General features: G+C 37.5%; 1 protein-coding gene across 1 annotated transcript in view; it reads left to right on the plus strand.

Annotated features, from left to right (window-relative positions):
• The window catches only part of ME1 (malic enzyme 1), a 169,866-nt gene that overhangs the window by 58,477 nt on the left and 94,965 nt on the right, over positions 1-16,424 (plus strand). Inside the window, exons 4-5 of the mRNA XM_061460391.1 lie at positions 12,738-12,813; positions 13,962-14,123. Of these exons, the coding sequence (XP_061316375.1) occupies positions 12,738-12,813; positions 13,962-14,123 (238 nt within the window). The remainder of the gene's footprint in view (positions 1-12,737; positions 12,814-13,961; positions 14,124-16,424) is intronic.

Raw genomic sequence — 16,424 nt, forward strand, 5'->3', positions numbered from 1 at the left:
CAAGATATAGCAGCTTTTAGAAAGCCCCCCAGTTACTCCTGCAGCTGTGTTTGGTGAAGTCCAAAAGAGAAAGGAAGAACTCCAGTGCACTCACTCTAACTTTGCAGTAGTTTGAATATTTTAACATAGCTTTCTGTCTTGGTCTAAAAGCTTTCTAAATAGATAGAGTAAATAATCAGATCTTAAAATGGAAAATTGAAAGTGAAGAGAAGGCATAAAGATTTTTAGCCTTTAAGAGCATTAACAATGGGACAGTTGTGTCTTTTAATATACCTTGTGTTTCTCTGTATGCATGGCTAGATGCTTTTAGTCTGGGAGATTATTACATGCTACTTTTGAGACTGTCATATGCTGCTAGTGTTATGAAGCTTCTGAAAAAGGCAAGAGACAAAAGTTGAGAAATAGTTTATTGTGAGGTGTCCCTGCCCATGGCAGGGAGCTTGGAACTTGATTATCTTAAGATTCTTTCTAACCCTAACTATTCTATGATTCTATGAACAGGAATGAATCCTTTTATTTCTTGCATGGCATTTTCATCCTTTTTAGCAAGGTTTTTTATCTTTATACACTGTTTTCTTATGTGCACTGTTAAATAAGATGTTTCAGCAGTGTGAATTATAATTAACTTAAGAAAAACAAACAAACGTAAAAAGACCAGGTCATAGTAACTTTACCAAACCATAGAGTAGCATTAACATAGTGTAATTCGCAGTTGGGTGGAGAAAGGTTAGGTGGGCTTTTGTTATCCTGTCCAGTGCCCTCTGAATTAAGTGATGGCATTGAAAGTCAGTTCTGCTTTGTCTAAGCACCTTATTCTGCTAATGAATATTAAATAATTAAACTACATGCAGGAAAAATGGTATTTTTTCAACAACAGCTGAGTGTAAGTGTACAAGAGGCTGCTGGGAGCATAGATCAAATAGATAAAACAGTAAGAAAGCAGATAAATCAAGTGATTCTTGTAAGAAAAGCCAGAAGCAGATATTGATAGGGAAGGCATATATCAGTTGGCAGAAATAAGGGATGGACTCCAGGGAACCATTTCTTGAGAAATGTTTATATAAAAAAAGGAAAGCAAACTTCTGTTTGAGCTGAATGAGAACCTATACCTTTGGCACAAAGATGGTCAAAAGCCAGTTCTCATTTTTGCCTCTTTATTCTGCAGTCAGCTACATCTGGTCTGGATTTCTGCTCAGTCTTAAGGAAAAAGGGAATTTAGGAGACCTCAAAAATTTTTTTTAGTGTCTACTAGAATAAGGAAATTAACTACTGGTTTGGGCTTTTTGATTCCATCTAAGGGAAGAGCTTGCTGTTGCTGAGATGAAGCTTTAATGTATCTTACAAAGACACAGCAGTGTCTTCAGAGAAGTTCATCATATTATGGCAGCTTTCTTATAGCAGAGGTTATTTTTTGTTTTAACTTCTGGAGTTCTGTAGATTCATCCTAAGCTCATACTAATGCACAGGTTTGCTGCACTTTATATTGAGTGGCAGGTTGTTCATGCTGCCTTTTTTAGGCAACGGTATGTTGATGCTGACTTTATGAAATGAAAAACTTTGCATGGGGTCATGACTGGATTTATATAAAAAGGAGGAAAAGTAGAAGACCATTTGCCTCTAATGGATGAGGTTAATTTTTATGACAGTGGGCCAGATACATTCCAGATGTTTAATGCTTAAAATGTTTCCTTGGGGTTCCTTCTAGGAGAACTTTTTTCTCAAATTTTACAATAAAGGCTTTTATAATAATTTTTATATATTTTATATATAAATATATATAATTTTATAATAATTTTTGAGTGAGAAAATCACTAGTTTATTCTTAAATATATTCAATTCCATATAATTCAATACACATTATAAGATAACATAATATACATTTCCTGGGCTTTGCTGGTAAAATTTTAGTACTCATTTTTTTTCTGTGGGCGAATTTCAGAGCACTGGTATGTCAGAACTTTGTTAACATCAGATAATGCAAGTCTTAAAAATAATCATGTATGCCTCTTGGTTTCTCTGTTTGAAATAGAGCTGGACCTGCAGCTTTTTTCCCATGTTAAAAACTGTTGTTGGACATAGTCCTAAAAATTTGTCTGTCTCATGCATTCATGCATGTTGTAAATTGAACAGGAAATAAGAGAAGTAGTGCTGCTGATCAGATCATTTGCATTTTTCTGGTTTTAAGCTTATGTTTTTGAAACAGAAAATATAGACATAAAATTAAGGAAATGACTGTGCTTTTGCTATAGATGCAGTGGTTGTAACAAATGGGTTAAAACTGAGAGGCCAAAAGAAAACAAAAATTGGATGTGGGATGGAAGTACAGCTGAACCCTTCTTATGCCAAGGGCTTACTACCACAGCACGTTTTTGGAATTCAAACTAAATTGATCTACATTTTGACCAGTTCTTGCAACATCCAGTTGAATTTTCTAAAACATTTTAGTTTAAAATCTGTATTTAAAAATTACTCAGATTTTAACTAAGGCTCTGTTGTAGGAGATTTCTGTTATTATATAGTTTTTAAAGATGAGTGCTTCAATAAGTCAAACACTTCAGTTTGGTTTTGTCTGGATTAGTTTGGTTTTTAGAAAGTATTTGTGGATATGTGTAGCTTAATTAAAACATTATTGTTAAAGCTGTTATATTTTTTGTAAGAAATTTGTCAAATTATGTTATCAAGCTATTCAATGATCCCAACCACTAACATAAGAACAAATAGGAAATGAACAAAATACCAATTAAAAATCACAATTACTAGCTTCTTAGAGTGAGAATTATACAATATTCCAAATATTTGGAATTTAAGTTTAATACAAAATTAGTCACATTAGTACTAGACAAAGATTTATCTATTTTGCATGTTAATTTGTAAGTAATTTTTTCATTTGGTAAAAAAAAAGTTGCTGATATTAGGTGTCAGTTCTGTGATAGGATTATGTGTTAGTAGAGAAACTTTCGTTACTTTGAAGCTGTAACTCAGACCTAAAATTCCCCATTTGCTGTTAAAGATTATTCTGTTTCCAGGTGGCCACGGAAGCCCAGCTCATTTGTTGTGAAGGTAGAACAACAGAATAAATTATCATGCACAAGTGGAATAGTTTTTGTAGTTGGTGAACATTTAACAGATACCACTTAAATGCCATTTTAAGATGCCAACACTTTAAAACCATGTTGTTTAGGATCAGAAGTAAACTATGCCTGTTCTCTCCACTCTGCTGATTATAGTGGAAGGGAAACGGTTATCGTCAAAGCAGCAGTGTTTATTTGAAAATTAATTTTATCATCTTTTAATAACAAAAGTTTTGCTTTCAAATGCTCATCCTTTGTGCAAATAGCCTTCTAAAAGCTTCATGCTGTGTATCTCACTCAAATTTCCCATTTTGTATCACAGTAAACCAAAAACTTGTTTTTTCTTATGGCCAGGATATGGGTAATGTAGAAGCAGGTGGGCAACCTTGATGAAAGAGGAAGGAAGGGGTGTGGGGGTGTGTGTGTATGAGTATGCTCTTGTATCCTTCAAAATGGGTGATTTCAGACCCAAGTGGTTCTTGAACAACAATGCAGGTACCCTTTATGCCTCCAGCTGTGTCTCTCGGGCATTATCTTTCCGCCCGGTCTCTGCGCTGTGCTTGCCTGTATAATGATGAGTTGAGACACACAGAAGCCAGCCATATTAATCTCTTCAACAAGTTAACTTTCAGGAATGTTAAAAACAGTGTGGATGTATGAATATCCAATCATATGGTTTATTTTGCATTAGCAAGACTTCATGCTTCTCCCTCAGATGACGCTCTGAGAGATGGTGATTGACTGTGAGATCCCAAGGAAGATGCTGTATGATCTAGCTGGTGGCAATAAACTGAAGCCCAGCTTTTTATTTGTTTGTTTGTTACCTCATCAGATACTAAAAGTTTAAGGAGAAAATTATTTGAATGTAATTTCTGTGAATGGTAGGAGAATAGTCTGTGAAATAACTGAAGCTGAATAATTCTTGCTTTTCAACTCAAATTGCAGTATTTTTAATCTCTTCTACAATTTTAGTAATTGTGGGGCAAACCACTCATGCTGTACCTATAGTCAGTTCTAAAAAAAAAAAAAGTTTCTAAGGAAGAAAAGTCCATTTTGTAGGGGTTTAAAAATGGCTCAAATAACTTCTTTCCTGTCTCTTTGTTACTTCTCTTGCTCAAAGAGAAGTTACATCAAGCTTGTGATGTAGAAGCTTGTTTGATTTTGTCCTAAGATTGAATAGTTTGAGTTCATCTTAAAATATGCTGGTGGTAAATTGAGATCTGTACTTTTTCAGTGTTATGCCTACTTTATGTGCTAAAATACAGGAGACATTTTTAATTGCTGTCTGCTGAATTTATTTCCACCGAAAGCAGAAATAGCTTTCTGTGTATATTTGAAGTGGAACACCATCCAAAAAGCATTTGATTTTTAGGAACAGCAAAGCCCACTAGGACAGCTATTTTCTTTTTACTGCTAGCATTCCGTACCAAAAAATTGGGAAAACTCACAGTCTGTACCGAATTTTCACCTCAGGGGAAGCCAAGGCAAAATAACTGCTCTAGCTGACCAGGTTCTGGAAGGTGGCTTGGACCATGTGATCGCCAGTGGCCCCTTGATGATGCTGTGATTTCTGTGCCCGTGGGATGCGTATCTCAGAGATGTTGACAAATGCTGTATACAGACAGCTCACACATGGCTGAAACAGCACTCCTATGGGCTTGGATGCTTACTGGCGACCCAGTTTAACCTAGACGCTTTCGCATCAGCTGTCCTGCCTTCCGACTTGTCACCCACCTCTGAGCACTGCAGCTCCTCACATTAGAAACTGCTCTGTCCCTGTGACATGAACTGAGTGGTTTCCTTGGTTCCTTTCCAGCAGATAAGGTCAGCTCTACAAATGGAAGATAGTGTTTCTTTTCAGCAGTGACTTCTTCATTACAGTGGAAGTCGAGTAGGGTGTGCCGTAAGAAGTGGTTTTAATAAGTCTTCACTTTTGTCCTTGTTCATAGTTATTGAGAGCAAATTATGTGATTTAAAGGTCAATAAAAACTGGCTTTAAAGGATGCTATTGTCTAAATACTGGAAATATTCCATGTTTTAATGAGATGGAGCAGCACAAGTTGTTGAAGTAAATGGAGGGACAGTGATTTCCCTTGTTTGAATACTTAACGGTTTAAATAACATTTAAAAGGTTTTTTTTAAAAAACATCATTAGCATTGCAACATTCCTAGTGGATAACATGGTTTATGTTGTTTGTAGATGTTTTTTTATGCAGTTAATATTACTATAAAATAATACAAACATGATAGCTATTGATGCAGAGCAGTGGGTTATTTTTTGTCATAAATGAATAGATCTGGCTCTGGTAAATGATTCATTCACAGTCTTCAAATAGTTCTGTTTGTGTCTGTTAGAGTGTAAGTAATTAAGTTATTTATTGAGCAGTTGTCAGAAGAATTTAAGTAGCTTCTGGAGCAAAACAGCTCTGGGTTTTAAAACACAGTATTTCTTAAAGTCTGCCTTTTCCTTTTCAAAAAAACACATCCCATTGAATTGCCATTATGTGGTTAAGCAACGGTATGTAAAAGCTGATTGTCTAGATGAATGGTACTTTAGGAATATAGTTAAATCAGCAAATTCATGCTTTAAGAGGTGAATAAAAAGATACTATTTGATCTAATCTGTTGCTGTATGAAGAGGACGCATCATTGCAGTCTGAATATTTAGGTTGCAAAATGCTGTGCTGTTTGCTTTTGTAAGTAAAGGAGTGAGGCACTAGTTAAACCCCAGTGTTTTCTATGTATACAATAATGAGTATTTTATATAAATATACAAAGTCCATGCAGTGTTGTTTTTATTATGAAGTATTCTTGATTTTCATCTGAAATAGGTTTGAGTGCACATTCTAAAATGAAATAGAGACTTTTTCATTATTAGCAAAGTTATAATTGCTTTCTTGTACCATGTAAAATTGGTTTTAAGGTTTTGCTGTGTAAGGCTTATAATACTTTACTTAGATTATTTTAACAATGTAATGGGTTTTTGTGTTGAATGAGAGCAAGTTGTGAAATTACTTCATTAGATAGGTCTTTTATTGTACAGAGGTCTGACTTCTTTGCCCAGTTCTGGAGCCTGATTAGCATTTTGACAAAGTGAAAGAAGAATGTTTCAAGCAAAAAAAGTTCCTTTTGCAAAAGTCTAGAGTTTACATGCTTTGCTAGCAAGAAACAGACTCTCGGAGGGCTGGGAGAGTCAAAACATGTTGGAGAAAAGTAATAGGATGGCACCCAAGTGCAGGACTTTCTATATTTCTTTTTCTTTTACCTTCAGTCTATACTGCTGTGGTCAACTTGTCCCTTTTTTACTCGCACCCACTCTGTTGTGTTACAATTTATACACTATATACCTGCTGTGGAGCTTGTTTCAAATGAAGAAGGGCAGATGGGGTAATGTCTGTATAATCTGGCTCATGTCAGATGGATTAGGAGGGTTATGGCTTGCTGTGTTGCAAGTTATTGAACAGCAGCCCCTGGTTCCCTACTATCCTAATCCCACATAGGGTGGAAGAGCAAATGTGCTGAGACCTGAAGTTGCAGCTCTGGGCAGATCTGGATGTATCTGAAAACGCACCCAGTGCAACTAGTGACATTTTGCCAGCTAAGTTTGCTGGAAGAAAACACAAGCTATGGGCAAATGGAGTCTATCTGGAAGTTCCTGCTATACCATGGAGCTGTTTGACCCAGCTTTTCTGACCATAGTGCTACCTGGGTGAGGTTCTTTGAAGCACACAATATCCATCATCAAAGAGTCAAGGCAGAAGTATGTGAGTCTGTTGAAGTTCTTGGGCAGGCCAGAGTAATAATGCAGACACTGTGTTTACTTTTGTTCTTGGATGTGCAGCATCTGGAGCATTGTGGCTTGCTGATAATCTTAAAAAAACTACTACCCCAGTAATCTTTTTTTTTTTTAACCATATTTATTAATATCTTAACATCTACACTAAAAGATCCCCTAATATCTCTCTTTGTGTCACTACAGTTATGTGCCTTTTACTCCTCCAAACCCTATTCTTTTCTGAAACCTCATTCCCCTTAGGTCATATTTTCAAATGCCAGGCTTACAGTCTTTCAGGTTAATTTCATCACTTTTCTGCTCTATTATATAATCTTGACAAAAAATAGGAGGTAATCTCAACCAGGGACTAAGGAAGTAGTTTACCTCTTGCAAAGTGCAGGAGTTTAGGTCAGTCTAGGCTCAGAAATAAACTGGGGCTGTTCACTGAGATTTTATATTGCTGTTTTAATTCAGCTTGCTGATTTAGGCTGCCTGGGGAAGTGAAGTCACCTCTACTATAATTGTATGTGCAGTTCAGAATCCAAATAACGGTTCTGAACATGTGGGGTTGTGAGAAAAGTTAGAACTTTTGTTAAAAAATGTTTGGCATTTTCTGAGACATGAAAGATTGCCTCCTGTTATTATAAGAAGAGGAAAGAAAGGATTATTCTGTTACTGTGACACATTCTTCTAAACTGTTCTTTAATAGATAATAGACAAATACGTTGCTGGTGGACCATTACTTCCTTGAAGCATAATAAACAAATACTCCATTTAATTCTGTTTGCTTTGTTCTCATAGATCAGATTTCTAACAAAACAGAGCCAAACTGTGTGATGTAGAATGATCTCTGCATAATTGGTAAAATGTGCTACAGTGTAGTGAGCTTAGTGACCCAGAATAGAGCCATAGAATAATTTGGGTTGGAAGCGACCTTAAAGATCATTTAGGTCTGCCCCTTGTTGAGTGGATCCCAGTGTCTTAGCATGGGTTCTCCCCTCACTCTTCAGGGCTCTGGTTTTACTGGTGGTGTGACAAGAAGAAAGGAGGCACAGTTGCTTCTCTGCATAATTATTCCTCCACTGTAATTTTGGGTATTCTCTGGCTATCTGAAATGGTGTTGTGGTTTAAACCCAGCCAGACAGCTCGTTCACTCACTCCCCCCTTCTTTCCTACTGCTGGAGGGACGGAGAGGAGAATCAAAAAGAATGCAACTCCCATGGGTTGAGATAAGAACAGTTTAGTAACTAAGGTATAACACAAATCACTACTGCTACCACCAATAATAATAATGATAAGAGAAATAACAAGGGAAGAGAATACAAAACCTCAGCACCAGCTGACCAATAACTCGCCCCCCGCAGCCCAACCAAGCACTGACCTCCTCCAACCCTGCAGTCTACCAGCCCTTCTGGGTAACTCCCAGTTACCTCCTGGGCATGATGTGCTGTGGTATGGAATACCTCTTTGGTCAGTTTGGGTCAGGTGTCCTGTCTCTGCTTTCTCCTGGCTTCCCCTCCTCCCTGGCAGACCATGAGGCTCACAAGGTCCTTGGCCAGACCAAAACATCATTGTTATCAGCTCTGTTCCCCGGCTGAAAGTCAAAAACACGGCACTGCACCACACCAGCTACCAAGAAGGGGAAAAATAACTGCTACTGCTGAACCCAGGACAAATGGGCATAGGTAAAAGTGATCCCTTTGGCTAGACTGCTATAAATCAATGCTGACCTGAAGTCTAACTGGGGTCAAAGTGACTGAAGATGAGCCTTTCTGCATATGCACTCAGACAAGTTCTGTGTAGATTTGCATTGTGCCAGGTTCAAAATGAACATGTTCGTTTGAAGACTAATCTGCTGCTGCAAGCTTCAAGTCAGTTTTAAGCCACAGTTTTGCTGATTGGCCTTTTAAGCCTCAACAAGTCTCAGTTTGTTGCCTCAAAGGAAAAGATAGTATATATGAGATGTCAGTTTAAATAGAAAAGACTACTGTATTGTAGTGTCAATGCTAGCTTTTACAGTGAGCTTGTCAATGTGGGCTGTTCTGAAAGGGCGTACAGGAGAACTTAAGCCTACTTCCCCATGAGAAGCCGTTCTTGCTAGATATGTGTCCTGGGTTCAGCAGTAGCAGTCATTTTTCTCCTTCTTGGTAGCTGGTGCAGTGCAGTGTTTTGACTTTTGGCTTGGGAACAGAGCTGATAACAATGATGTTTTGGTTTGGCCAAGGACTTTGTGAGCCTCATGGTCTGCCAGGGAGGAGGGGAAGCCAGGAGGAAGCAGAGACAGGACACCTGACCCAGGCTAGCCAAAGAGGTATTCCATAGCACAGCACGTCATGCCCGGGGTGGGGGGTAACTGGGAGTTACCTGGAAGGACATGGGCTTCTGGGTGGGACTCGTTTCTTGGCTGGTGGTATCGTATTCTCTTCCCTTGTTATTTTCTCTTATCATTGTTGTAATTGGTAGTAGTGGTGATTTGTGTTGTACATTGGTTGCTAAACTGTTCTTATCTCAACCTGTGGGAGTTGCATTCTTTTCTATTCTCCTCTCCATCCCTCTGGGAGTAGGGGGAGGGAAAGATAGGGGGGAAGTGAGTGAACGAGTTACCTGACTGGGTTTAAACCACGACAATATGTGAAAACACTGTATTGAAAAACAAGCAGCGTATTTTTCCTCTTTTTATTTTTCCTTTTTAACAAACGTTATCTTTAAACATTCTCTTTTTTCCTGTATCTTGCTTCTTTCTCCATGTGTTATTTGTCCATCTACTGTAGCAGCCCCATCCCGAAGTCAGACAGATGCACATCATGTGGGCTGTCTCTTGCTCTGCATCCATCAGAGCAGGGTGTGTGTCACTGACATGACAGCAGTTATCGTCATCATCATCCTCCTCAAATAGATAATTATGTTTTGGTTTTTTTTTTGGACTGAAATATATGTATAGTTTAATCCAATTTAAACTCTGTAGTTTGCCCCTTTCTTGATTCTTTTTATGGCTGTGCTCTGACAGCCAAAAAACAAATATGTCCACTAGGTAGCCAAATAGTTGGCTACCTTGTCAGCTTGTGTCATGTAGTCCCAGTTGTAACAACCTTATGCAGTTGGTGCTTTTCCTGAACATAGCATGACCTCATGGAAATGAAAAATATGTAGTGCTACCTTTTGGTGGTTGCCTGTCGATAGAATTGCTAGCAAGTTCAGTCCCAGTAATGCAAGCTGAATATTGCTGTGGCAGACACCATTGCAAGCTGGGGTTCCTCTTGCAACCTGGTGTAGCTTCCTGAAGAGGGCACGTTAAAGGAGAAAAGTGCTTTAGCTAAAGAAATGAAGGATGAGATAAATGTATCTAGATAAAAGAATAAAAGATTCTTATGTCTTATTCTGTGCCCTTAAATCTAAGGGTATCTTCTCTGTCAGGCCAGTGTATCTAGAAATGTTTTACTAATCTACAGAAAGAATGGAGAGAAGAGAAGAAGGAGGGGAGTGAATGCTTTAAACATGACTCTGTTTACACTTCGGCCCTTATTTTCCATTGTTGTTTGAATGTGATCCTGCTTGGACAGATTTGTGAAGTACACTCTCAATACTTATTCAAATGTCTTTACAAATGTTCTAACAAAATTCCTTCTGGAGCAGCCACCCTGCCTTTATTTTCCTCTGGCGGGGAATTTATTCCATGGAGACCTCTCCCCCTAGCTTTCAAGGAGAAGGTCATTTTAACCACACTGGGCTGGTCTCTGGCTCTTTAGAAAACCAACACAAAATCTTGCTTCATTTAACACGAATCTATTAGGTCGGTGTAAATTGGAGTGTGGTGACAAGGAGAGGGGTGATGCTTAATAGAGCTTTCCTTCTGCACTCTTCATTTCCTTTTGCACACTCATCTCCCACAATTGACTCTCTGAGGCTAGCAATATTGATAAACTGTATTTTATGATTTAACACTTTACACAGTGCTTTATAAAATGACTCGCTGTACAATACATTGAAAGGCAGCATCTGCATTTACTTTGCTGCTTTACTGTGTTTCACTATTAGAGCCATCTTTTTTCAGATATCTGGCTCACAAATAGAAATGCTGATATGCTGTGAATGCCACAACTTCTGAAAAGTGCTATAAATATTAACTCTCCACTAGGGTGGAGGAATTAATCTGCTGACAGGCATTACTTAATAAGAAACCATTGATAGACATAATCATCCAGCATGGTGTGTTTGTTCTGAGGGGAATTAATTGGGAATGCCAGGATCAGAGAAGAAATTCCTAGTTTTAGTGGGAAATATATAAAATGAAATTTAGACAGCTAAAAATCAATAACCAGCAATGGCTGGTTGTTGGGTTTTTTTCCCTTATGTAGTGCATATATATTTTCCTTTCAGAACATGCCAGCTTTCCTTTGATTAGCTACTTGAGGTCATAGTTTCTGTTTCTGAATCATCAGCTTTAAAATTTAGAAATACTTTGGTGAATTGCAATGTGCTTTACACTGCCTTTGTCAATGAACAATTTCAGTTGTATATTTTTGACATCCAAGACAAAAACACATTTAAATATGAGATTAAATGTACAATTCAATATAAAAATATAAATCACGTGGTAATAGAAAAATACATATAATCTAATATGTATGAAATAGATAAACATTTAATGTTTGGATTAATTTTGGTGTCTTGACTAACATATTTTTTAACACGGCAGGAAATTTTTTGCTTTACTTGGAATACTTGCAGTCATATCTGAGAGGAATTTCTCTGAGTTACCAGTTTTATTTAGACTCACATGGGCGCTCAGCCACTTCTATGAATATAGAGATATTGTAGTACACTTACATTATTTTTCAATACTCTTTTCTAGTTTTTACTTTAGAATTTTTATAATAGGTGTATGAAGTACTTAAGAATAATTCCAGAAGAAAACTCCTTGTAGTTACTAACTATACTTACTAAGTTTAATTATAAGAAGGCATCTTTGGCATGTACTTCTTCATGGATGTTTTCTTCATGGTTTTTGAGAGATTGAATTTAGTTGGATAATTTTTTTCCACTGTCTCACATGAGAAAAGTAGGTAAAGAATGGAATTAAGTCTGAGTGCACCTGGATGTTTATCTGCATGTCAAGTAAAATAAATAAAGCTTAAAATGCTGAACAGTATGATAAGATACTACATCAATTTTGCTTCTATAATAAATAAAAATATGAAATAAGAATTACACTTTTCTGTCATTTTGTTTTGTACTCTTCTGTATTGGTGTAACTAAAAACCAATTTCCAAATATTCTTCAAAATAAAAATTTGGCGTGCTCAGCACTGTAGGATGTGTGATGTGCTTTCAAACCAAAGAGATTTTCATATAGAGAAGATGATTTCCCACTTTTGTAAGTGTCAAAGGGGCAAACTAATTAAATAGGCATAAAGTTTTCTAAACACGCAACTGAACGCATTTTAATTATTTTATGTAATGATGATATGTGATTTATTTCAGGATTTGTTCATAGATTAAAACTTTGGCCTATTCTTCTCTGTAAATGTTAGGACTGCTGGAGCAGTAGTGATCACTGTCATATGATGAATGTGTTTTGTCATCTGAGACAATTAACAGACACATTTGAACAGATCAAGTGCTCAGTGATCTTTAAAATCAAATTTAGTAATTTTCAGAAATGACTCGGAGGTTCTCACTGCTCACTGAAGCTTTACTGACTTACACGTTCCCTGACTTCTGTGAAATGGGGACATTTAATTTACTCATTCACAAAATTGAGCACTTATTGAACTGCATCTGTGTATTTTGGAAACTCATTTTCACAGAGGTAATTTATTATTTGATAGATTTATACTGAAGTATTTAATTGCCTGTTTATATAAGAAGGTGTTTTTTTATTTTAATTTTCAGAGGTCTTTTTATTACTATCCATGACCGGGGACACATTGCTTCAATGCTTGAATCCTGGCCAGAAAATATCATCAAGGTAAGCTCAGTTTTAGTGGCATGACAAAGCTGACACTATTTTGTACCCAGCTTGACTTGGTTAAGATATTTTTATAAGCTTTTTATCAATTAGATTTCAGTGATTTCTTAGCTCATTTTTTGAAATAGAAAAAATGCTGTTACAGCCAAACTTTGAGGCTTTTTAAAAGCCTTACTTGTTCAGCTATAGGCATCCTTTATTGATTAATTGGTCAATCACATTAAATATTATGCCTAAAAAAACCCCAAACAAATCTGAATGCTTTTTCTGAATTTCAGGGTGTCACAGACTGGTTGAGATAGGAGGGCACTTCTAGAGATCATCCAGTCCATCCTTCTGCTCAAGCAGAGTCAGACAGGGCAGGTTGTTGAGGGCTGTGTCCAGCCTGTGGCTTTTGAGTATTTCCAAGGGTAGAGGCTCCACAACGTCTTCTGGCATCCTGGGCCAGTGTTTGAGTTAATAGTTCTCCACATAAAATGCCTGATGAGCTCTAGCTCAGAAACTTATTAAATTTCAACTAAAATGGCTTGTCAGAGAGTATGGCAATTAAACTGTTGTGTTGCTAGCTATTTTGCGGGGTTTACTGAGTCATTGTATTTTCTGTCAGTGAAAACACATACTTTCTCATATGTTTACGTACAATGGTGTGTTATTTGCTTAAGGGAAGAAATACATTTTTGAAGGGTAATAACCAGGTGGCTGTAGACATCCCTGTCAAAGGAAAGCAGGAGCGTCTGGTTCTGATTCTGCTGAAAACAGCCATAACAAAATTCAGGAGTCTGGGGCTCTTGTTTTTTTGTGGATAACTTCCTTTCCCTTCTTTTTCTGTTTTCATACTGCTGACAGAAAAATGTAAGAGGGAACAATGCCAGTTTTCGTGGAATATAATACTAAATATCTCTCTTGTGTATTTTAAAAAGTTTTATATGAAAGTCCCGTTTATAGTGAAGCAAGAGTCTAAAATAGTGGAAGAAAACCACAGTGAATTACAATAAACGAGTTCTGGGCTTTTTTTGGCAATATTGATTTGGTTTTACCTGTTAGAATTTATACATGAAAATGAAAAGAATATGGTAAGAAGATAATGGAATACATAGTACATACAAGGAAATAACTGATTTTTACAGTGCTTTTACTTTTACCTCCAGGCTATTGTAGTGACAGATGGAGAGCGTATTCTTGGTCTTGGAGACCTTGGCTGTTATGGAATGGGCATTCCAGTTGGTAAACTGGCACTTTATACGGCATGCGGAGGAGTAAAACCTTATGAATGTCTACCAGTGATGTTGGATGTGGGAACAGATAATAAGGTAAATCCTTTTCTGTGGTCTAGTGAGTATCAGCTGTTTGAAGGGAACTATATGAAAATTTAATTGTGAAAAACTGTTTTTCTTTACTGGCTTTGAATATGTGCAAACTAAGTAGTCCTTTAACCTATGGAAAAAGTCTCATTCTAATACACAATGTACATACACTCATCCTAATGCACAGTGTAGACTGTTTTACAAGACTCAAGTAGTTCAGGACATTGTTGCCTGTAAAAATGTGCTGCGTACACTGTACATGTTAAAAAGTGGTTTAAGAAATCAGATCTCAAGAGGGGAGAGTTAAAAGTACATAGAATTTAAGGCAGCATTCTCTCTCAACTTCTGCTGCAGAATTCCTCTGCAGTGATTTCAGATGTGAGTTCTGATTTTGTCGCTTGTTTTAGTGAACAGCTTGAAGCTACAGCCTGATCTATGCTGGGAATGCACATCTGCGTACTTCAGCTGTACATATACTTTAGCTATAGAAAGAACTGTAATGCTATTAATTTCCCCCAGATGAGGTCCTAGTACTTCAAGTAAGTGGACCTTACCCTCTAAATGATGCCAAATGAAATATCACCAGCAATATCATTATGCTTCAGCAGAAGTAAACTATAGTAAACTACACTATAAGTGATGCAAGTGGTAAACTTTATGCCTGATAAATGCATAAGATGTATGTGTACTGTAGCTAAATAAAGCATTTCTGTACCAGTAAATTTAGCTGGGACTTCTAGATTGTTTGGGTGTATGTGCATTTTCAGCTTTATACACACAGCTCTACCCTGCCCCACTGGGATAATTTTAGACAATGCGCCATGAAAGCATTACTGAACTGAGAAATAGCCTGCTACCTTCTCTCTCTGTCCCCCAAGAGCCCTCTTCTGAAACTGGACAGACTTACTTGAGAGATGTATCTGACCACTGCAGCACATCACACACAAGTGTATCAAATCACCTACAAGTCTCATTAGCTATAAAATGTTTTTATTCTTGGTTTGGTTTGGGCAGCTGAGCCTGTTAGCTAAACTATTACTGGATTTTTCTAGGCAGCTAATTGCTTCAGCTACTGCTGATACTGCAGCAGGCTTTACATTTTGCTTTTATGCTCGAGTTTCATTGTAATTTCTATTTTTTCATAGCGCATTGTTTTCTTTAAAGATGTTTAACGTATACATACATACACACACAAATAGCAAAACAAGCTTACCCATGCCAATAGCTCAATTTTTGTGTCACTGCTCTTGTGAATGAACAATGAGTTCAATGCATGTGAAAGACTGGCAAACCTAAAGTATTACAAGGTGTATAAAACTTAGGTGAGCCGGGGCTTGTTAATATTCTGAAATATTAACATTCTTTTGTTGTTTCACTTTGGAATATGGCTTCTTATTTTGGGATCGTATTATGAAGTGTTACAGTTTGGTCATACAGTGTAATTAGAGGTTAAGCCAGTTTCAGTCCCCAACCAGCACAGCATTTAGCAGTATAGGACAGGACTGCTTCCTCTGGGGTGCTTTTCATTCCTGCCCAGGTGTGTATCAAGTTCAGACATGCATGTGCTGCTCAATATTCTAAAATCCCCAGCTAAATCTACTGGTACAAGAGACCTTAAACTAAGTTTGAATGAATGGGAGGTTGAGTAAAGAATTATTTTTGGTTTTGGTTTTGTTTTGGTTTTTCTCCCTGGTGCTGTAGCAGATGCAGGGAATTATCATTAGCGGACGGATCAGTGCCACATATGCTTATCTGGGTTTTTGCAGTGTGAAGAGACATCAGCAGCGTGAGAGAAATCAAGCCTGTGAATCATGGTTAGGTTATGGTCACCTCTAGAGGCAGCACAATTGCTCTTTCAGGGTTGTGCTAGACTACACTTCAAATGTAGGTATTTGGTGGCTTTTTCCAGTGGGGACTTGTTGCTTGGACATTTAAGCTTTTATGCAACACCTGTAACTGAGAATGAGACCTCTGAATTTTGCTGTTGGTATATGAACAGGTGAGACTTTATTGCTGTACCCCTTGACTGAAGAGATGCATGGGCCTGGTATTTGTTAATGGGAGAATGGGTGTAGTTCTCAGGCTACTTCAGTCAGTCACAGATCTTGAAACACCAGCTCCCTGACTTTCTTCCCTCTAACATCTTCCTTCGTACCAACCAGCACATCCCTGTTCTCTCCCTAGTGCTGGTATTTGTGTAAGCAGTTGGTGAGCCACTGCAGACAACTGAAATGACCAAAAAGTGATCACATTTTGCTGGCTAAGCTGATCATATTAGTCAAGCTGCTGTGAAATTGTACTGCAGTT

Source organism: Pezoporus flaviventris, unplaced genomic scaffold (genome assembly GCF_033815535.1).
Source record: "Pezoporus flaviventris isolate CSIRO_AGI_PZ_B2104156 unplaced genomic scaffold, CSIRO_AGI_Pfla_v1 ptg000031l, whole genome shotgun sequence".
In the NCBI taxonomy this organism is placed as follows: Eukaryota; Metazoa; Chordata; class Aves; order Psittaciformes; family Psittacidae; genus Pezoporus; species Pezoporus flaviventris.